The 24403-nt window shown below is 42.8% G+C and overlaps 1 protein-coding gene across 1 annotated transcript in view; it reads right to left on the reverse strand.

Moving 5' to 3' along the window:
• Window positions 1-21339, reverse strand: part of LOC139921384 (sphingosine kinase 1-like) — a 33992-nt gene extending 12653 nt beyond the window's left edge. Inside the window, exons 1-2 of the mRNA XM_071911602.2 lie at window positions 20910-21339; window positions 6655-6804 (exon numbers count right to left, since the gene is read on the reverse strand). Of these exons, the coding sequence (XP_071767703.2) occupies window positions 6655-6804; window positions 20910-21339 (580 nt within the window). The remainder of the gene's footprint in view (window positions 1-6654; window positions 6805-20909) is intronic.
• Between the last annotated feature and the right edge of the window lie 3064 nt (window positions 21340-24403).

Here is a 24403-nt window from a genome sequence, read left to right on the forward strand (position 1 = left end):
TTCCCTTCCCTAAAGTCTGCAGAAGAGAGGAATCAATTCCTCCTTATCAGTCCAGTCACATCGCATTTCCTTATCTATGCAGAGGCCGTAAACTAAAAAGGATTGAAGGGCCCCAATCAGCAACAAAGCTGTACTAGAGAGCAGGGATACTGCAGCGGTGGGACGAGAGCTCCGAACAATTTTAGTATGCGTCTCCCTTCATCACTTAGATTGATAGTGGAAAAATGGAGTGATGGTAGGAGGGAAAGGGATAGTTGGCAGGGAAGGAGGGAGGGAGGGAAGATATGTGGCGCTTTTAGTCATTTTTATGGTTGGTTGTTGTTGGGGAAATGTTTGAAGGAGAGGAGGGGAGAGGAGAGGAGAGGAGATAGGAGGGAAGAAGGAGGAAAGGCAAGAGAAGATGAAGACAGAAGGAGAGCAAAACGCAGAGAGAGGAGTCGAGGAGTGCGGTAGTTTTTTTTTCCTGCGTTGTCCAGCTGAGTTTCTCCCTGCGGGCTCGAGGCAGTCGTTAGGTCTGTGGAGTGTGACTAACTCATTACACAGTCATACAGATCTCTGCTACCACACTGGCCTCTGGTCACAACCTGGAGGGGGAGTGCGGTGTGTGTGTGTGAGAGAGAGAGAGGAGAGAGAGAGAGAGAGAGAGAGAGAGAGAGAGAGAGAGAGAGAGAGAGAGAGAGAGAGAGAGAGAGAGAGAGAGAGAGAGAGAGAGAGAGAGAGAGAGAGAGAGAGAGAGAGAGAGAGAGAAAGAGAGAGAGTCTGTTTGTGTGTAAGGGAGTAGAGAGGGAGAGCGTATGTGTGTGTGAATATACATCTGTGTGTGTGTGTGTTGTATTTCTGTACTGATGAGGACCAAATGGGGGGGCAAAGACGCACACACACACACACACACACACATCCACCCTTCAAATGCTTCATTAGCCTCCACTGCATTACAATACAATTTACCAAGGATTCAAACACTACCATCGTGACAGTTTAAGAGCATAAGGCTACAGAAAGCATTTAACTGGCTCCACCCTGCCGGCCTCTTGCTGACCTTGTATCCCACTAAAGGAAGCTCCAGATGCCCCTCCACCCTGCTGTCCTCCTGCTCACACACATCCTGACTGCAGCTCTAGCAGCACAGCACTCCCCACCAAAACTACAGCAGGTGATGACAGTTAAACAGCACTCCCCTTTGAGCGTGCATGAGAGTGTGTGTGTGTGTGTGTGTGTGTGTGTGTGTTGGTACCCCTGAGCAGGAGGTAACACTGTGACAGCTTACTCAACTGCTGGGAGGTGCCTGAGGGCATAGCCACACAGATGTACACACACACATTACCCTCTCTCTTACACACACACACACACACACACCAGGGAGTGCCTGAGGTGGTACTGAACTAGATTTGTGGACTCTTTTTTGAATACGAGTTTGGCTCTTTGGCTTTTTAGCATTCCTCAGTGAAACTGAGTGGCTCTGCCAGGCGCTGCAGTCTAACTCTACTCATTTAAGTTGCATTAGAGCCATCAGTGTGTCTCCACCTCCAACTCAAGTAAGAAACTGGGGGCTACTTCAGCTTTGGGAATGACTTTTACATCAAGGTGACTATCAGGTGGTTTCAACCAGACTTAGACAGAGACACCAAAGGCACTTTCTCTACCAAAGTAGTTACGTTGAGTGATCTGCAACATTTCAACTCACTTTATTCACACTTTATGCATGAATTATTTTACATTCTGCCTGAACACAGTAATACTGACTTCCACCAGCCAACTCTTCCCCAATATATGCAGTCAAAAGTGCCTTGGGACAGTGAGCTAAAGTTGGCCTGTTTTTGCTAGTGCCATTGTTTTAACATGTTACACAGTGGAAAAGTCAACACCAAGAAAGACCAACTTTACCTCACTCTCCCAATACTTAGACTTGTGACTGAAGTTGTGTATTTTCTGTAGTTTTCCCCTCAGCCAGACAGCCATATAGACATGCCTCATCACAGATCCAGAAAGACTTGAACGGGTAGAGCCGATGGCCACAGGCACTGATAGGCGCTTCCTGCTCAGACGCTGCCCTCAGCCAAGCTGGAACCAAGGACGGATCAGCTCACCAGCATCGCAAGACCAAGAGTCTCAACATGTGCAATGTTCTGCGGTCTGCCAGTGGAAAAGTACCGGTACCCAATTTAAATGAAGAAATAGTTTGAGTTTAGACATGATATTTACACCAAGGGAGATGCTGTATGAAGTGGTCACAACCACATTAAAAGGGCAAGTCCTGGAAATGATTGTTTTTGGGTCACAGACTGATGTTGGGAAGGTGTAGTCACTGGCAGGAAAATGTCTCCGCCCACAGAAAGTGCCATGTCAAAACTTAACGAGTCAATCAGCACTAAATCACATAGGGCAGAAAGTTGCTGCTGCACTGCTCTCTATAGGTTCAAACTATCAAGCAAGTGGCATTTCTGGCCACGCCCCAATCAGTGATGTCAAAGCAGGTCTTTGACAGTTGGTAAATAACACCTGATTTGACATCGCCGATTGGGGCGTGGCCAGAATTGCAACATGCCTTTCAACCCATAGAGAGCAGTGCAGCAATTTTCTGCCCTATGTGATTTAGTGACTTAGATTTAGACTCATCAATGTTAGATCTTTTTGCCCAAATTTACGCTGTTTATGCATCTTTTTGGCAAGTCTGCGCGGAGTTGTGGCGCGCGCATCCCCGGAAGTCTGTATGTAGTTGTGGCGCGTGCATCCCCGGGCATGGACTAGTTTCCTTGATTCTACTTTTATAGCAGATTTAATAGATTTAATAATGGCTTCCTCCTTATTTCCGTAGCATCAAGAGTCCCTGTCTACTTCCCTAATCACTAGTGTACATAATTATGGTCCTCCGAACAGCCATTGTGTAATAAGGAGTTCCAGTATTTGACTCAGTAAATGAGCCATGACATTTTTAAGGAGGGCAAATGGACTGCAGCATATGCCGAGAAGGAAAGGAAGAAAGAAAGACAAAAGGAGCAGCGCAGAGAATCTGTAAATCTGGAGGGGATATCTGTCTCTTCTGATAAGTATTTGTAATTCATATTGAGCAGATGAGCCGGAGCATGAGAGGGAGACGAGCACGCTGCCGTCATTTAATTAATACTGTCTGACAGGCATCTTCCAGGATGCCTAAGCAGGAGGGGAGAGGGCCTGGGAGGAATCTGTGTGTCATCTCTCATGCCACATACAGACACGAGCAGAAACTACACACAGAGATGTAGATACATTCAGACACACACACTCCATGAGACCCCCTTGGCAGTGCAGCCATCCTGCATCTATCCAGCGCCCCTGGCAGTGCCCACAGCTGCCACACAGCCAAGGAGCCAATAATGAGCCTGTCTGCTTTTGTTAGCATCCACATACCACAGCCCTCCATCTGAACTGCTCTGGATATTGCCAACAGTGAGGAACCTGAACAGACAGGTAATTTTACCAAGCGTTATGGACAATCATATTATGCCATTACACTTTTCTTATTTTGAATGTGCTATTCGGCTTGGTTTGGTCCCAGCTGGAAGTCTGCCTGTTGAAGGCAACGCTGCCGCCGTCGGTTGCCTCAAAAATTCATGATTCAGTGATTTATTGCCACAGCAGCTAGAGTGTAGCGTTTGGTTTGGTGAGTTCAATATTAAAAACACCACAACCAAAATCTGACAAACTGGATTAGCTCAATTCTGACAAAACACTGGGAATATAAAAAGTAGAATGGCCACATGCTTGCATTGTGTGACTGTTCACTGTAAACAATGCGGCAATAACGATCATTCTGAATTAAATGCAATTTTTTTCACCTTACCGACCCCCACTTCGACGAGTTTAGTGCACAAATCAGACTCTTTAATCAGTGGAGAGACAAACTGCCGTTAGAGTCTGATTAGCAATAACGTGTCTCTTTTCTCAACTTAGACAAAGTGCAGAATAAAAGATGGCTGTCCTTGGACACGGATTTCAGGTCAGTTTGAGTTCTCCCTGCAAATGGTTGCAGAGTTGAAAGAGGCAAAGCTGATCTGACCAACTTCCACCTGGAGAAAATCAGCATGCGGCTGCATGCAGATGTAGCCGTCGTTCAAACACCGGCAACGTTATCTGAATATTGGAGCAGGCTAGCTGTTTATATGCAAAGGAGTTCATGTGGATAGTTGTGTTTAGGTCTCCTCCAGCGTTTTATCCTAAAATTTTATGTAATCATTTAATCAGCTTTGGGGTAATGCACGGTTAGGTTTATCAGTTTTACACTAATTGGTCGTCTGAAAAGTAGAATACATGAATGTCTGATGGCGGTGCGACCATCTGTCCATCAGCAGGTTCAGTTGCTTGCAGTATTTTTCATCCTTTTATTCAGAATCTTCCACCAGTGGCGTTCTTTTAACTAGGAATTATTTAACTCAACTGTCACATATCTCATTGTGGATAAAATGCACCGGAGCTGTCTGATGCAAATAGCTGTTTGCACAGAGCTGTTGTGTTAGAATAAAGACTTTTCAAAAGAGAAACCCGGCTAAGTTTATTCTAGTCTGACTGAAGTGTCTAAATGAGTCGGTTCCTTTTGCAGTGGGGCTCAGTCAGTCCTATTGAGGGATTACCAGGCTGCATGTAAACCAAGCCATAGTTTAATGCTCTTCTACTGAGGCTGAGATGGAGACTGAACCATTTGGGAGAGATTAGAGTGAAGGACTTCATTCAGAATCTATCAGTCGAAGAGACCATCTATCACTGGGGCATCCGAATTCCTCTTCCAATGCTCTTTCATGTAGACTGGGGGATTAACTCTATTCTTATATATTCTCTGGGATTAACTTTTCCAAAAGTACAGCTCTGCAGTCACAAAAAAAGCTCCGTTTTTTTTTTTTTATATTAATGTATTTTCCACTTTTCAGCATTGTACCACTACGGCACATAAGAGGATTCCTTGTGCATCTCTCTCTCTCTTTCTTCCTCGCTCTCTGCTTCTCTCTTTCTGTCTGCCCTCTTTTCTCACCACCCCCCCCACCCCCTCCACCCCGTCCCTCTGTGATGAAAGACTTATTTTTCATCTGCTTTCTGACACTGCAGTGATTTATGAACAGGCCCAGACAGAGAGAGAAATTCAAAATGACAGACATGGGAGGCCTCCGCCGAATAATTAAAATATCAGACTGCGAGCATCTACAGCACATCTGCTGATGAGTTATCTCTCCCTCGTGATACAGGATGATTTAGCGTCTCTAATACTCCACCATATAATCATTACCACCCAGTCCAGATTATGATGATGACTACATCAATATGCGGCCCCGCAAGATTACATCAAATCAAATCATGGGAAAGGGGGATTTGCGTATGTGTGTGTATGTACTGTATGTGTGTGTGCGTGTTTGTTTATGTTTGCACATGCAATCATGTGTGTGTCCATATCCACAAGTGTGTCTGAGTGCTGAGTGTGTGTTTCTCTGTGCACATATGCATTATATAACAGCTCTGCATGCATATGGGTCAGCGGCACTTGATCAGCATAATGACGGTGACAGCAGCGAAAACATGAAGAGGATTTAAATTAGAGGTGGGGGGACATGAGAGAGAGAGAGAGAGAGAGAGAGAGAGAGAGAGAGAGAGAGAGAGAGAGAGAGAGAGAGAGAGAGAGAGAGAGAGAGAGAGAGAGAGAGAGAGAGAGAGAGATGGCAGGAAAAGATGGAGGAGAGAGAGAGTTGAGGTCATATTTACCACCTGGAATGAGAGGACATATGAGGATAATGTACTAATGGAATATGTGTGTGTGTGTGTGTGTGTGTTCGTGCATGCCTGTGTGTGTGTGTGTGATTGCTTGATTGGTTGTATGATCATCCACTGACCTGCAATATATTTTACGAGTAATTGATTTGCGACACCGTGACTGACTGTCACAGCTTACAAAAACACAGTGGAAAGTGTGTTTACTGTATGTGTGTCTGTGTGCAATTTAAACAAGATGAATGATTGTGACATCAATGCGATTAGAGTTACATGAGCGCATGCATGATCGTACAATTTGTCCGCCTTGGGTTTGTTTGACTTGCGTGCGTGAGCAAACGCCTATAAACACATCTGATTTGATATACTTTATTCATCGCCCTAAGGGGAACGTTTGTTTTCACCTTCTGGAGAAGGTAGGGGTTAAATATACAAACCACTAGGCTATCCTGCACATGTCATGCATGTGTACTTATGTGCATCAGACGCGCCCGTAATTGATGCGTTTGAGTAGGCCTTACACCTGCTATGTGTCGCCAAATGGGAATAATGTTAAGTTTCAACTAATGAAAGACTAGCTAACTGTCCAGAGAAACAGACGGTTAGTAACCACTTTGTGTAGAGCAGAGAGCAGCCAATCAGGAGTTTGATTTGCTTTGATTGGCTGAGAGAGTGTACAGTGGTCAGCAAGGACAAAGTTTGATAACAGGCAAAAACCAAAGTGTGTATATAACCGAAGCTTTCAAATGTTCTTTCAGACAGATTTTACTGGTACTTGTCACTTGGTGGGTGTTAATGTCGGACCGTGCGTGCAACTCACCAATACGGGTGTATGGTAATGTGTATGTGTGTGCATTCACATATGCTAGATAATCTCTGTGTGGTGTGTGTGTGTGTGTGTGTGCACTTCTGCATGCTACTCACCAGTGATAACCAGTGTGTGCGGGACCCCGGCCTCGTTGAGCATGCGTTGGATGTGGTTGTTGTAGAGGGCGAGCGCCTGTCCTTTCCCGCTCTGTGGGTTCACCAGCAGCATCACCCGGCAGGGCCGCCGCACCTCGCTGAACAGCACCCCTATGGAGGAGAGAGAGAGAGAGAGAGAGGGGGGGGGGGGGAAATGATGAATGATAGCTATGAAAAGAGAGAATGGCAAATGGCCCGTCGACCTCGCTGAACAACACTGCAAAACAAGTCACTTAGTCTCACATTCGACCTTAAAATCTTAGTCTTGAAAGTCTTGAAACATGTTGATTTGCATTGGAAACTAAAAAAGTGAAAATTATTTCACCCCATTGGCAGACTTTTTCATTTGTTACAAGAAAAAATAGATATTACAACTCAATACTAGATTAAAAGACTTGTTAAGATGGATATTTCTTGCAGTCAACACGTCTCCATAAGAGAAGAAAGTCAAGAAGGGAGAAGAGATTAAGGGCGCTAATGAAAAAAGAGAATGGCACGTGTCCAGTGCACCTCATTGTAGCCAACAGCCTTTTGCAATAGACAGTCAGTCAGTGTCAGTTGGGCAGTAAGCACAAGCAGTTATGGACAAAGCCAGTGCATTCAACACCTCTACAGAGGAGAAGAGGAGGAGGAGGGGTTATGGGGGAGTTGGTGTATTGGGATATTTGGTGATGAACACAGAATTGGACCCTTATCTCTCCTAACAGACTTCCTCCTAACAGGTGAAACTCCTGCAATGGAGGAGATGGAAGGGTGTGAGGTTTTGTTGGTGCTGAAATATTGAATGACCCGTAGAAAAAGGAAAGAACTGCTGCAAGGCTGAAACATCTAAGGGAGAAGAGGGAAGTTCAGTGGAGACGATATGCACATACCTGCATGTTCTGTTCATATATGTTCATATATTCTAAATCTGATAGTCTCAATCGCTTAAAATGCATATTTGCATGCCTGGACACATTACTGTATGTTTGTGCAGCTGATCATGTGAATAGCTAGTGATGCACACTTGCACATCCATTTCGACCTGTAAATCTGTCAATCTACACATTTATTTTATGCATTTTTCAGTATGTTCAGTTGTTATTACTTTGCATTATCTTCTTATTCTTACCTATATAATATTCTCTGCGACTGCAACGACCCAGTTTCCCCACTGAGGATCATTAAAGTTTCATCTAATCTAATCTAATGTCTGTGGCGCGCATTTTGCAAATCCGAAAAAAACTATAACTGTGCATTGTAAACGACTCGCAGAATTGACGGGATATTAGTGGATGTCAAGTAAAAAAATAAAGGCTATTGGTGAGCTATACACACTCTAACGACCCCCTTTCTCCCACTAAACTAATCCCATGTATCTTGCACCCATGAAAACATGGACAAGCAGCATCTTTAGTAAATTTTTAAACTGATGCAAATGAGTGTTCAAAATATCTTGGGGATCAAACAGATTTTTGATGGTTACACAGATCGTACAAACACAGATCCCAGATCTTTTTAGAACACTCTGAAGATTAAGGCGCAGCATGGGGCTAAAGAAGGAAGGAACTGGAAGCAGCTGTTTTTGGACTTCTGTCCCATAGCGTCGGAGAAGGATTAATTAAGCACTGGAAGTATGAAACACTGCTTCGCCAAAATATTGGGTTATGCTGGCAAAGGGGAGAATGCTCTTTTCAAACTGAGACCAGAGGAGGCAAGCTAGGTAGAAAATAGATAGAAACATGAGAGAAGTGAATAAAAAAGTACTAACTTCAACTTTAAACCATGGATCCCCTTGGTCTGAGTGAAATGCTTTACCTCTCCACCACCTGTCTTATTGAATTTGAGCAAATGGCCATTACCATTTTCACACACCCCCTCCCCTTCAACGTTGTATGTTCTTCCGACAGCTCAGACAGGAAAAAGAGAAAATTGAGCGGAGAGAGAGAGAAGTGTGACAGAGGCACATCAGCCAGATTTGATTTGCTGCAGTCACAGAATAATTTTCCAGGTAGATACACAACATGCGCTCTGCAGTTGAACCGGCAAGCTCCATTAAGACCGTTTCCTATGTCTCGCCTCGCCAAGATCCACTTGAAAAGCGCTATTTCCCGAGAACAGCCCGATCTGCAAAAACCCTGGAGTGATATTCCTCTTGGAGAGTGATCTCGTTTTGTGTGTTGAATTTTTTAAAAGATCAAAACATTTTCAGTGCGGAGGGAGGCGAGACATCCAAACAAGTCTGACAGCTGATAAATGAGTAACTGTAGGCAGAACAACTGAAGTGCGGATGCTCCAGGGATGAGCTCATCTAACTAGATCAAAACCTAATTGGCAGGTTTTGTTTTGAAAGGAAGCTGCACACCCACCGGAGCTACTGTGATACCACTGGATTGCAGTGAAGCAGGTCAGGAAACACACACACACACACACGCCTTAGCCCCATTTCTGTTGACCTCTGTCACTGGAGTTTGGTCAGCATACCTCGACACCTACGGCATGCCGGGTGTGTCTGAGGTAAAGTGCTGTGTGTCTTCCAGGCATTAAAGAGTCAACATGTTTTCCTTTAAGTGTTTGCAGTTATCTGTCCTCTGATAACCCTGCCTGTAACGGGACTGATATCACATTGAAAACCTTGTACCTTGAATGTTTTTTTTCGGGCTGTACAATTAATCACAGATAATCCTGATCAGATAATCATGTGTCACGATTTTCTGTTTCTTCGATGAATAATCATGCGATATTGAAAAGTTTTGTTATATTTTAAATTCCCCTGAAAATCCTGACTTTCTAGCTGCTGCTACTTTGAGAAATACTGCATTGAAAAAACAGTGAAAAGGGGAAAATATGGTGTTATGGTGCAGAATTGCAATAAAATAATTCTGTTTCCTAAAGCTGAGACAACATTTTTTGATTAATAATCATGATCAGAATATTTAGCAAAATCGCTGGGATTCTCATTTTTGCCATAATTGAAAAAATTGAAACTCAATTGATTAATCAGTCATATAATTCATCATTTAGACAGATTTATCCTTCATCCCTAAGTTTGCCATGGACTCGTCCCAAAAACATAACCACTGGCCTCCTGAGGGAGCTGGGAAAGCCACAGAAGTGCCCTCATGAATCAGTTGGCATGACAGCTGGCACTGAAGGCCCTGACCTTGCTGTCTGTGCGCCCCGACACCCACGCAGACCTTGTTGTCTAATTCCAATCCCATGCCACTTCCTCTGCGCTGCCCCTCCCCTTCTCAAAACATTCCACAGGACGCTATCTACTTGCCTGTCTGTCCACACTTTGGGGTTTCCCCCCCTATCATTAGCGAGGCTGCCGTGGAGTCATGGCACGGAGCCAAAGTATGACACAAATCTAATAAAGTGCATGTAAATAGAAACACAGAAACAGAAAAATCAATTTTAAAACCCTATCCTGTGTATAAATAGACATCATCCACCATGCTGGACGCTGCTATGGATCTTTTAAGCCCAGGGAGGTTGTTGTTCTCAGAATGAGGGCTGATGGGTAATGATAATGTGTCTGGTTTATTTGTAGAGGGATGGGTGAAGCTCCACCCTGATTGTCCACTGGTGATATAGGGTGCTGCTACTGACCATATAAGGCCATGGACAATCTTTCCCTCCAATCTTGTGGTTGCGACAACACAGGCAGCCCCAGTCCAGTTTGTCCTGTTATCAGTTTGTTAGGTGATTTGCCTTTGGCCGGGAAAGCTAATGCAGATAGTGCACATTATGAAACAAATTTCTATCGGACACAATGATAATAGAGTTGACATAATTATGTACACAAATAAGATTGTGGAAAAGAAGGTCAATTATTGACGTGCGTGATTGGGGGAAGCGGAGGACACTACTGTACTTCAGTTGGCAACTAATTGCGTCATCGCAGTTGCCACAGAGCGGTTGAGATGAAAGACGAAAGACAACAACAAACCTACAGCAACGAAGCTCTTCTCCGCGTTTCAAGTGCACTCACTTGATCTGTGATTACAGGCGTCTCATCGGTGCTCTTCAAGCCAAGAGCATGGGAATTGTCCCGGATCTTAATGGAGTAATCACTACTGAGGTATTCGCCGAAGGAAATGACAGTTTAAATGAAAGGGGAAAAAACCCAAGAGCCGGAAAAAATACATTTTAATAGCAATCTGGTGTCTGAGAATAGCTGACTTGGTTAGTATTGTGTGACAAAACTCTCCTCTACATTCAGCAGTGTGTCAGCTTCCATTAGCCCGGCACATGGCTGGCGGTTTGTTTATCTGCAAAACTCTGGCTTTCTATCTCCCACTTTTCCTTGAATGCAGAGAGAGGGTCGTGCCAATCTCAGCACCACAGAACAGGGCAATCTTACAAATTAAGATTCGTCCATTCAAGATGTCTATTCATCCAGGCGTTTCATATCAAATGGGACTGGGGCGGCTGCTGCAACATATTGCAACCACAGGACTGAAATGAAAAGAATTATCCATCTTTCTATCGCCTCTGTGTCACCGCAGCTTTTTGACGACTCATACTTGACCTACGGATGCATCAGTCACCCATGCTGGTGTCTCACTCCACTTCCTTCAAAGCCCCCCCCCCACCCCGACAGCAGCCAAGCATGACGCAACATTTATTGTCTGCGATTAAGACTGAAATAACAATCTTTACGGAGGCTGGGAAAAAGTGGCGGGCTTTTGTCATGCTTGGCTGAGCCCAATACGCCACTCAGCCGGCATAATTTCTGAAACTGGTCTCCCTAGGGATTAAAGGGAGAAGAGGAGGGACTGGGGTGTGTGTGTGTTTGGGAGTGTGTTTTACGTCGGGATGAGATTCAGTTTTGGACCCCCACCCCTAGATAGTGTTACTGTACAAACTAGTTGGTCACTGAACAGGAAAGGCTTGAGAGTGAAGTACAAGTGTAATGTATTCCAACATTGTAGAACAGAAAATGCACTTATCTACAATGAATTTTAATAGGCAATACATCTTATGTACCACTTTTTACTCACACCCTCAGCCATTGTTTCATATACAGTATTTCAACCCCATTGTCAACTAGTCTTTATGGTTCCATGCAGGGCACGGTCCATGACTCATAGATAAATCATGTTTATGTTCTGTCTGGGTATCACTAGAGTTACCTCCTGGTTGGGCCACTGGAAACCATATCTGCTTAAACGCGGACCTTTGAATGGTGGTTATCAGTCATGCCCGTCATAACACCATCGAGGTGTCAATGATATACATACTTTCTTTCATTTACAGTATCATACAGTATCAGCTTTATCAGATGGCCTCTTTGTGTGACTAATTCCAAGACACAAAACTGGTTAAAGGAGTGTTCAATGTGCTTTGGCACTGTGATATTCACAGTGTTCTGGTAATGCCTGTAGTTAGCGTGGTTATCATAGTTAGCACATGAATAATTCAAGCATTAATGTTTCCATGCCTGTTGCTCAGTGGCGGTGGCGGGTCTAAACATTGACAAACCCCCATTAGGAAGGAATCCAGTTTCCACATTAAAGGGATTAATGGATTAACATGTATTTGGCCTGGTGTTCATACTCCCCCTGTAATATGGCAGATATGTCCAATCACAATCTGCTTAATGCTAGCTTTGTCCCAGGCCAGTTAGTTTATCTACATCTGACATAAACTTTGTCACAGACCTAGCGGGTGTTACAAATCACTGCTGTCTTGGGTCACTTTACTGGAAGTGAAAGGTCATGAGGTCATTCATGTGCTGATTAGGTTCCTTAGAGTTTAGGTCCCTTTCAAAAAGCATCCTTTCAAAAATGCATTGGTGTCAAACGGGAAAATCCAGTCGGTTTTGCTCAATTCCTGAAAAACTTGTCCTATTTGGAGATATGCGATCTTCATCTGATAGTAGTGCAGTGTTTAGCCTCTAAACCTTCCAGGCTTCAGCAGCATACTGTAGTTAACAGCATACCAAGTTTAACCTCATCAGAGATACAGCACAATGGGCAGGGTGTAGGCTATCCAACGTGTTTAGCGGTTCAATTCCTACGTGGGCGACCTGTGCTAAAACGTCATCATTCATAATAACATGCTTTGAATAAAAATGCTAATCCAAGTCAGATGTTACAGCCTATATACTGTACTATATTTACTGATGTAGTGGATAATAAAGAGGTGGGTAAACCATGACCTCCAGTCAGTGAACACAGTCAGTATAAACAAAAGTCTATTATTCTTCAGAAATGATTTTCTTTTCCTATATTCATATGATCTATACAGTGTATTTATGTCATAATGATTTCTATCAGCCTAAAAAGGTAGGTAAACACTATTCCGCAAATAAAAAAGATGGGTGAACTGAGTTTAGGTGCGTTTACCCTCCACTACATCCCTGACTTAAGTTAATTCCTCTGTGTGGCTTGCTGCAGTCCTAAGGTGATAACTGTTGTCCATAATGTTGTCTGCACAACAGAGAGTGGAATCCGTTCAAGCATGTAAGCAGATCTTGGCTGAGCCAGACCACAAAGGGTGTGGAAGGAGGAGGAGGAGGAGGAGGAGGAGGAAGAGGAGGCGAAGGAGGTGACAGCGGTTAGCTTTCTGCAGATCTATATTGAGAAAGAAATAAAACGTGAGAGAGAAGTAAAATGACAAGTGAATGAGGGGTTTTACTGAAATCATCCTATTGCACTGTCTCTCACTCTATACAGTATCCCTAGTGTTTTTTTTTAAAGAGATGCTTTGGGGTGTGAGACTGAGAGAAAACAGAAAAGCTGAGAGAGGCGGGAGCGGAGAGTGTGTAACCACCGCCTGTCTCCCTGTGGAATGATGTGTGTCCCATATGGGTATTTTAGGCTGCAGGGTCAGATTAGGGAGGGGAGGTTAGATTGCCGAATGAACTCCAAAGCAAAAACTTTCTACACAGTCGGCCAATTACATTGCCACTAATTTAATGTTTAGGGCGCATTTGCTTTCAATGGGAACTTGAGCTTAAACTCCAAATTAGCGACATGACAGCCCAGTTGGCCCTGTGTGTGTGTTTCTACAGTGTGTGTCCTGCACCTAACAGGGCTTCTCTTCTACTTCATCCTTTATTTCTATTAGTCAGTTTTAATTAAAAACCTTTAGCTTACATCTGCAAAACATCAGATTACTACACACTGCAGAAGAGGCTCAATCCATTAAAAACAAAAGCGCCGTCTGCCAGCGTGTGGAGGAAATGGACTTCCCACCATAAAAAAAACACAACCACATGTTCTTTTACCAGGCGAAGACTGCGACTTTCTCTGAGGGGAACCAGCTGCTCTGTAGGCTGAATAGTCAATTAGTGGTTGTTGTTGTCGGCGTATCAGTGAGCGACCATTTCTGAGAATAGCAAACTGGGTGAGCACTGCTTGCTGTGCAGTGTGCTTTCTTATGCCTATAGCGATATACGGGGACAAAATAATGTTGCAATGTTTTTTGAGACTGTTTCCCTTGCTATTTTAAATAATTAAATCGTTTTTATGACCAATGCACCTGCAATCTGGGCTATTTGGCGTTTTTGGGACTCTGTTAGTTGCCTCAAGTTTCTTTGAAAACGCGAACACAAAAGAAGATTGTCAGACCTCTTTTAAAGCTGACACATACTGATATACACTGGCACAATTTATACAGTGGCTCAATTTACAGTAATATGACTTATTTGTGTAGCTGCCTTTGTAACTGATGTATTTCCTTCAAAGTTTAAGTCCTTTTTCATGTCACTAGATATAGCCACATGAAGAGATAGCCTTTTTCCAAAACGTACACCTTTTGTTACAACAAATTGGACAAAGTTGATGCATTTTATGCCCAACATATTCCAGGTTATTTTATTCTAACAAGCTGAAGTTGGACTGCGATTTGCAAAATTTCACAGGCTTCCCCCATCATTTGGATTTGCACCGCGTCTCTTAACACGCTGAGAGAAAGGGCAAGACGTTGTCAGCACTGACACAGAGCTGCTGCGATCCCCCAGAGCCCAGGAAAGCTCCCAGGAGGGACAGAGAGAGAGAGAGAGAGAGAGAGAGAGAGAGAGAGAGAGAGAGAGAGAGAGAGAGAGAGAGAGAGAGAGAGAGAGAGAGAGAGAGAGAGAGAAGGAGCGAGTGGCTGAGTCAGAGGTCTTGACAGCACGTCAAGCTCTATTGTAGCGAACGTCCGACAAGAAAGAGTCCTCAGGGAAAGCACTGCTGCTACCACTGCTGTCTCACTGCTAGCCACACAAAGACACACACACACACACACACACACACACACACACACACAGAAGCCCAAAAACCTCACAAACCTCTGGTATTTCAGAGAAAATGCATATGGGACTGTGCTGATATACATATATGGTAAGTTGATGATCATATCTCTTTCTCTATCTCATTTTGCCTTTGGTAGCAAGAGTGACACACTTGAATGAACTATGAATGAAATACTTTTTCCAGTGTTAGAAATCAGGAAGTTTCATCATTCTTGTCTTGTTCAAGAATCACACTCTCATGATTCATCAGCTTCTCACACCCAGCACAGACATACTGTAACTCTACTGAACTCTCTAAAAACACCCACACACATGCGGGTATATGTGATAGTGTAGTATGAATAAAGACCCATTGTGAAACGTCTTTGAACAAAATTGTCTTCTTTTATCTCACATTCAACAATAGTGAATGTGAAATTCACATTACACTGTAGATGACTCAACAGCAAAAACGAAAAACGTCAGCTCACTGTTCCAACACTTATGCTGCATTCAAGTGGAGCAGGGCAGATGGTAAACCGGATGTTCATTGTTTTCAATAGGAGAAACACAAAACTTGGTGACAAAAGCTGGATTTTCCAATGAAGACACACCAGATGTTGAAATGTCTTGCGAAATGGATGTAGTCTTTCCAAGAAAATAAAGTAGTGAATAAGAAATCTTCATCTGATTGACCATTTTGGAGTCAGGAAGAAAAAGATACACCACCGAAATAAGGCTATTCCAATTCCCTGCTTGACTTCCTATTCATTTACAGTAGGAATCATATCTAACGATTTCTGCAAAATAGATACATCTTGAAATGAAATGAAATATTGAAAATGAAAACAATACTATTTGACAGATCATTTCTTATTGTATCACTGTACATGGAATGGTTGTGTCTCTAGGAGGCAGTTTGCCGTTGCGGTTGACTGACATTCCACACCTAGCAAATTATATAGAGCTTCTGGACAAAGAGCAATTTAACTCTGAAAGACAACAACACTGCGCATATGCTAATTTGGTTATTGCTATATATTTGTTTGACATCGAATTGCTTTACGCTTGAGCGCATGAATCTCACGGCACGCGCTGAGCTCACTTGCCCACCAGTTGAGAAACACTGATCTATGTATTTGAATCCATCTCATCACACATCTCTCCCCTAACATTACTACAGATAGCCACTGCAGAAGTGATACTAGCTGCAATGCTGCTGCACTGTTTTGAAAATCCTGTAGCAGTTGGGTGGCACAGTGGAAGGACATTGTACTTTCTGAAAAAATACTAAAATACTTAAAGAGGCTCTCTCCATCCTTAAAAAAAAAAGCATTATATGATGCAGTATAAACCTCTTCTTATTTCTTGCACTTGTGAAAGTGTGTGTAATAGAGCATACAACCCATTGTCCCTGCCTGGACTCTGCCTCAGCCAGAGGTAATGTATTAGTAATAGCATTGACTGGCTGAAAGAGGCCTGGTTTTTGCTGCTAAAAGGAGCCAAGCCCCCTGAGAATGTGGAACAAAGTGCATCTCATCTGACTTTCCATCATTGTTATTTCCGTGACTTCACACTGTACTAACAGCATCATGCTGTCATGGTGCTTCAGGACAGGTCATGATCACAGCGATGATTTAAAAGCTATTTAAAACTAAGGTTATGCTTCGCCATGTCCCTACTGTACAATCTCCCTGGAATATATCTTGGTTTTATTTTGAATGTAGAAGGTGATATATGAGGACAGCAGTGATGTAATGATGTTGTTGAGCAGACCAACTCTGTATCATTCAAATTGAACTGAGAAAATTAACTAATGCATGCACTGGGGGATAAAAATACCTTTGTTTTGCATCTCAATTGCCCTTCAATTCCTTTGATGAAGACTAGGGTTCGACTGATATTTATTTATGGATTATAGCTGCAATAGCGCATATTTTGTGCTGGTAATATTTGTGAATGCCTCGGTTATATTATCTTTGGTCTTTGACTTGGAGAGTATGGTTCAAAATACTCTTTTTTAATTTGAATTCTGCATGATGAATAACTTAATCCATTGTATCAGAGTGAAAAAGTTTTACATTAACACACAGGACCTGATTCTGAACACAAATATCAAACAAACAGCATCATATCCATCATATTGGAAGTGGACGAAACTGACTGGCCAATAACTGATTTTTAATAAAAGGCCAGATATCTGTCTTACCCTACTGTACACTGTCTGCAGCAAAAAGCAGAAGCACCGCTCTGCGCTCAGTTGTGCTCTAAACTGCTTAGTCAAAGGACAGGAAGGTGACTAATGTAGCTGAGTAAACTTCAATGAATCCATTCCTCAGAGGGCTCCCCATTAGCGCTAGTGTGGTTGCCATGGTTACAGAGACCCCCCCTCACCTGCTGAAGGGTCGGGGTTATGATTGGACATCTGCATTTAAATTATAGGCAATTAGCAGATGCTCTTATCCAGAGGGACTTAAGAGTGCAAACAGCAGGATGAGTTAGTATTGACATAAATCAGCACCTCCATAATACCTTCATCTCCTCATCATCCTCCTCATCTGCATCCATTACAGTATGCTTGAAATGAACAATCAATAAACATCATCAATATCTTTGTAATTAAGAGATGGAGGGAGGTGGGGCAACAGTGGCAGTGAAGTGTATCTGCCAGGTGAGAGTGTTTTGTGGTTGATTAGATGTAGGTAAACCCAAAGCCTCTTATGGGTCAATTCCCATCTTCCCATCAGCACAGGCCCACCAGACGGTAGTACGCTGTTGTGCTTTGTGATTGGTCAGTGGCAGCAACGTGCACAACACCAGATCACCACCCAGAGTGATTGATTTGATCAACAGTGACCTCTCAGCCTGTTGTTAGTCAATTCTCATCTCCTGATCAACAGCTCACTATACGGCCTAACGCCGTCTACGGCGGGATTGAGTCCATTTATTGACAAACAGGGTTCAATACTATTTAGCTAATACGTTTCAATGCAACTTAAGCGTCGTTTGTAATTGTCAGAGCAGAGACGTGGTGTTTTGGGGGAACCTCGGGAGGAATGGATGCTCGGCGGGCTGGAAAATTATCATTATCATGCAAACCGGTATTGATGCCGTGCTCAGGAAGATGGAGTTCATCTCTTTGCCAGACAGAGAGTCTCATCTATTAGAGCGGAGGGGTGATGCTGGGCGAACCCGAGCGTGTGCAAATACACCTAAGACCGGTTTGCGTGTGTGTACATTAGATATGCAAGCCGACGGAATATTAATGGAAAGATCAAAGTTATCTCCAGTTGGCCTCACAGATAACAAATGGCTTTGGTATAACACAACAACAAGGATATATGGTATTTATTGGCCAAGCTTGAGGCAATTCACTCTCCAGCAGTGTTTGGAACCAGACTCTCACTTGCAATACATCTTGAGCACACCGCTGTCAGAAGTAAAGGAGGCTGGCAGAAGTAGATGCATTCTGAATAATTCTGTGAGTGCATTGGAAGTCAAGCAAGTGACACATCCACCAATATTGATATAGAGGTCAGAGGGACAGCACTGACCTCTTTTAGACTAATGGCTGAGAGACACACAGCTCCTGAACATGATTTACTGCGGTCGTTGATTCACAAAGCCTCTGGCAGCAGGAGCAATACAGACTGCTGTTTACATCAGAATCATTTAGTGGGTGAGATACCTCAGTGGTTAAGATCCCAGCAACCTGAAATTAACACTACCAACCAGACAAATGTGCATACAGACATACAGACAATCAGTTAGTTCAGTTTTACTCCCATTATCTCGAGATCATGACTTAACTATCTTGTTATCTCAAGAGATATTTCAAAAGAGATATCAAATTTGTTTTCTCGTAATCATGGTTGCAATTTCTGTGTCACACCTTGACTACAGTGAAATCTATTGCATGATCTCTCCTTCTGAAAATGTCAATTCCACTTTAGTCTGTCTACATTTTGGCTACACTATCAGGCTTATGAGCAATCAGCAATGGGACAAAAGTTGTGAAACACACACAAAACTACTAGTTTATCTCGAGATAACAAGATAATTACGTTGTGATCTCGAGAAAATGGGAGTAAAAAGAAATATGAGCAACCATGGCTGCTCTTGGCTTCCGTAATTTTGGCTGCTAAGGAATTAAACTTGCTGCTAATATTCTGCTTGCCACTGGGGTCGTTTGACCAAGACATTAGTCCCATGGCTTGAACTAGACGTGCCTCTGGCAGTATAGAACTGCAAGCTGCCCGAATTTCTTGTTCTGCTCTTCTGCTTCTCCCCTACTCTGTATCTTGCTCATTATTCCTACTATCGTCACAGTAATGAAAAAAGAATCATGGGAAATTACTTGTGGACTGCCCACTCTCCTTTAAAAAGAAGAATATCTCAGAATATGACCTGAGACTGCTTTCATGCGTGCCATTTTGCATCCCTGTTATTAAATTAAATTCTCACAAGCAGGGATGCAAAACGATGTCTCCAAAATGGCTACAGGTGGGTGTTACAATAAAGTGAAAGCTGAGAATAGGGTGTTAGACTGAATAAACAGGGTGGAGGCAGAGGAGTGTTACATGACTACAGAGCAGGTGAGATGTTTGTGTCTGGTTTTCTGTCCCAATGTACAAAACTTGCTAGGTCACTGGCTCAGGTTAAGCTTTGGACAGAAGAATCACAATATGTTTTCTAAGCGGACAATAATGTCTTGAATTACTAACAGTCTGTTCTTTCCTGCTCTGACAATGACAGGCAGTATAGAATTGCCGCATATTTTGTCTCGTTAAAAATAAATTTGTGCAAATGGGGAAATGCTATCTGGGTCACAGTGTGCCAGTGATAGGATGGCTGTGTGGGAAAAAAAGTTTATGTGAGGCAAAAATTCTATTTTTCAGTTTTATGCGGCCAGGACAGCTTGCTGAGGACAAATAATGAGATGACTTATCTTTGGAAGCCTCCAATTATAGAGCGTGATTCCCACTGGAGTAATTATACCTCTTGGCACTACATGAACTCAGTAGCAGTAATAGTGCCTCATCGTTTCAGGTGTCTTTGATATTGGGTTTGTTTGCATTCTGGAGTTACTGTAATGCAACTCCATGCCAGACCAGTCCTATTGTTTTATTCATTTAGAGAGTAGTTACAAGGTAATGGAATATCCTGTGGCAAAGACAGCGCAGACAAGGAACCAGTTCTACAGAATACAGCCAAGGAGCTGATAATTGGCTAATTAAATAGCTGTAAGGTAACACACAAAAGAGCATCATGTTGCCCATTAAAGTTAAAATCATTAAATACTGTTAGCCACATTTCTGACCACTTTACCCTTTTCCAGACTGGACCAACTGGTACAGATAAGAGAAAAACTTGTTTTTCCAGAAAAGCCAAGGATTCCTCATGAATGACTAAATAACTGCAGGTAATGCTGCCTTTAAACACAACGGATGAATAATCCCAATGAAAAATCACTAACGTTCCTATAGGGACTTATAGTTTGTCTGTATAGTCTGTGATAGGCTACTGGAATTTATGGCGACCTTATCATACTTTATGGCATTGTTGACATCACTATAATAGCCTACTCCTGTAGGAACATATAGTTTGGCTGCAATATTTGTTTATATCCTTCGGAAAATTATTAGAAAATTAGTAGTAAAAGTAGCCTACTTTTTTCGAAAACCTAAAGCGCCTCACCTCACCCAAGGCATGGGAGTCATTTCCCAAAAATGACTAATGAGACAGGTTGATAACCAGAATGAAGCTAAGGTCCTACACGTGACTTCACCCTTTTATGTTAAAACTACTGACAGCATAAATGTAGCATAAACCACCAAGATCACGCATTAGACCACGGATAAGATTTTGTCCCGAGGAACCCCATGACTGAAAGTGTTAGCTAGGTGTGTAGGTGACAGTGGGGATACATTATCTCATTGTGTTAACTTTAAATTAAAGCGAGAAATTAAACTATAACTCCTTTTGCTAAAAGGATAAACCGACCACTTCTCACCGTCTCTCAGATGCTGCTGGCGGGCAGAGCGCTCCCGGACAGCGCGAGCCCACTTCTCCGCCTCCTCCAGGTTGGCGCGCGGGTCCAGGAGCGTCGCGACCCGAAAACACTGCTCCGCTCTCTGGCGCGAGACACCGGAGCTCATCCACCGCTTCTTGAACGGATAGAAGTAGGCTGCAAAGTACGCTCCCGGGTCCGCGTTGTCATCGCCCCGGTAAGCCCGACAACCGACGCAGTCCCTCAGGTTGAACACCACCTTGTTCCGCCCGGCAGGTGCGGACGTGATTCTCTGAACGGTGAGGTCCCTCTCGGTCAAGCTCACGGCACACCGGACTTTTCGGTTGCCGGTGGCCGTGAATTCCCCGTAAAGCGCGAGCTGGTTAATGCCGTTGTGATAAGACGGGTCCGGTTCTGCTCTCCTCTGGTCCATCCTGAACGGACGGGGGGAGACGGGGGCGCGAGCCGCAGACCGGGGCGCGGAGGGTCCAGGATACAGCAGCAGCGAACGCACTCACATACCCGCCGTGGATGCGAGCAAACTCTCAGTTCAGCGCGAGACTGCGACTGAGTCTGGTTGATGTTCGGACCGGTGTCAAGACAGCCAGAATTAAATCTAGCATATCCGGTCATAACTTTCAAAATAAAAGTCTTATTGCTGACCGTGTTGAATAATAAGACGTGAGCTCATTATGAAATGAAATGTTTTAGCAGCGTAGTGCAGCACTGTAAATATAAAAAATGTAGCGTAGTGACGTATCTGGCTGACACACCAGGTATTGCCTAATGGAGCTTCCATATAGCCTTAAGGAACACTTGTGCCACTGAATTGGGTTAAATTAATCTGGATGCAGCCTTTAGGAACATTTGTGCCACTGATATAGGATACAATTAACTTCCTTAGATAGTAGACATTCTTCTAAGTTTGCTGGTATGATTGTTGTGTTTTTAATCCTTGTCCTCAGGACCCAGAACCCTGCTGGTTTTCATGCCAGCCATCTAATCAGGGACTGATTCACACCTGGGACACCAGGTGAAAGCAATTAACTAGCTGGTAGGATAGAAAACCAGCAGTTCTCTGGGGTCCTGGATTGATTGAAAACTACTGCCATATTATTATTAGACTATTTTAGCCTTAAATATAGGACTTTTAGTGTAAGTGTTCCACTAAGTGTTGTTGTTCTGTACACCACAATAATTATCTTTTCAAAAGTGACCAATTTACGCTTTTATTTTGACAGCAAAATTGCTGTATTTCCGGTGTTGTTGTGGCTAACCCTCGCTTGCTTGACTCAGCTCCACTTCAGGCTGCGGTTTACACTGGAGTTTGGTGATGTTTAGTAGTTTGCCCGTTGGAAATGAGGTGGCATGTCGCCTCCTAGTGACGGAATGATGGAATGACCGGAGGTTGCAAACACTTCTCCTACCAGAGTAAAATAATAGAATATTGGACAACAGGCTTTATTTACTGTGCTCATAACAGCTTACACTACTCTGAATATTAATTAAGAAGTTAATATCTAACGCTTATTTAGCTTCATGTGAATGCAGAAAACCCTTGCCCACATGAAGTGAGATTATTTAGTGAAATTATTATGAGATTATTACTAAATACTATTATTATTGTTGTTATTATTTTTATTATTAGTAGTAGTAGGCCTAGTATTAGTATTTTTTTGTTGGTGTTGCTGTTGTTATTGCTAGTAGTAGTAGTATTACCATTTGTATTATACTCTACAGGCTAAATGTCCAAGCTATGGATCAAATTTCAAGTGACACCAATAATATGACACATTTTGTGTTTACACACCACACCCCAGTGATTCATATAAAGAAAAGTGCTGTAGGAACAGGTTGTGTGTGTGTGTGTGTGTGTGTGTGTGTGTGTGTGTGTGTGTGTGAGTGAGAGAGAGAGAGAGAGAGAGAGAGAGAGAGAGAGAGAGAGAGAGAGAGAGATCTGGTCTTGCAGTGGTCATTAAGCTGGCGGCAGAGAGACACACACCTCTTTGCTCACATATAAAGTGCTCAGCAGCATGAGCAGTAAAACTGTTGCAGCGGTCATAAAGTGGCAAAACACAACATGATGGAGAGTTCTCCTCGGAGTCAAACAAGCCAAACCAAAACCACACTGGGCTGGACTGAGGCTGCAGGGCTGACACTCACTTCCATGTAGTTTGCTGATCATTCTGACAATCATCGTCCACACTGTGTTCTGCACCATGATTCAGTTCAACATCTATGGTTGTATTGCATACAAAGGCATGTATGGGTGTATCAAGTTTTCTATAATACATCAGTTGTCAGGGTAGAACTAATACTAAATTATTTCTCTGTTGTGATGAAGTCAGTGAATCACCTGAATCACCAGATGTGGGGGTGTGTATTAGCTAGAATTAGTATTATATTCCGAAACCACAGAATACCATAGAATTCTAACAGATCGTTACAGTCATAATTCAGCAACAGGTACATTTATTGTAGTAGATGATGTACATAGAGCCAGAATCACGTGACTAGTGACAAAATGCATCAAAATGCATCAAAATGCACCATCCAAACAAACAGTCTTGTAACTGAGGAACATCATGCAGACGGGACAAATAGCTACTCATACTAAATGGTTACAAGCAGTGAAGATTTAGTATTTAGTATTTTTTTTTTCTCTTAGGCAAGAGCAAAATACAGAATATCAATCACACAGACAGGACGTCTACATGGAATAAAAACGTGTTCTTTTCACCCCAAGTTCTCTTTTTTCATGTGTTTGTGCAGGACGGGGCCCAGGGAGTGAGGGTCAGGTTGAGCTACGGTGGCCTGTAATTGACAAAAACAATAAAGTCACAGTTTCATGTGAACCACAAATGTTCCTGCAGCTGCTCCAAAAAATCTGGTTACCATGTACTAAAATGGAGGTACTATACGCCATTGTAAAAAAAAAAACTAAGAATGCAAATGTTCAACAAATACATTTATTTTCATAAGAATAATTGCAAAAATAAATAGGCTACAACAAACCGTTATTCCTCTACCAAGAAATAGAAATAGAGTGGTTGCTAAGTGACACATAAGTGACACGTAAGTAGTGGTATGATGGCGATTTTTGGTTATTGTATTATATTGAAATCAGCCTAACTGTTATGCAGTCCAAAGTATGTCAAGTCATGTTTATTTATATAGCTTTTTATCACAAGCAAAGGGCTTACATACCATCATATACGTGTCATATACATACTACATACCATACTACATCATATACATACTACATACACATCATATACCATACTACACACAAACACACTCACGCCTATGGGCAATTTAGTCTTCAATCCACCTGACCTGCATGTCTCTGGACGTGACTATTATCTGGTATTTTATAATGGCTTCCTACTGTCTCAGCTGCTCAGAACTGAGGACCAGAACTGATTTGTTTTATAATGCAGTAGCCTAAACATGTTGGCCTCAGAAAATTTTTATTTGTAACACTAATGTTAGTATTA

The sequence above is a fragment of the Centroberyx gerrardi genome, chromosome 3, assembly GCF_048128805.1.
Source record: "Centroberyx gerrardi isolate f3 chromosome 3, fCenGer3.hap1.cur.20231027, whole genome shotgun sequence".
Classification (NCBI taxonomy): Eukaryota; Metazoa; Chordata; class Actinopteri; order Beryciformes; family Berycidae; genus Centroberyx; species Centroberyx gerrardi.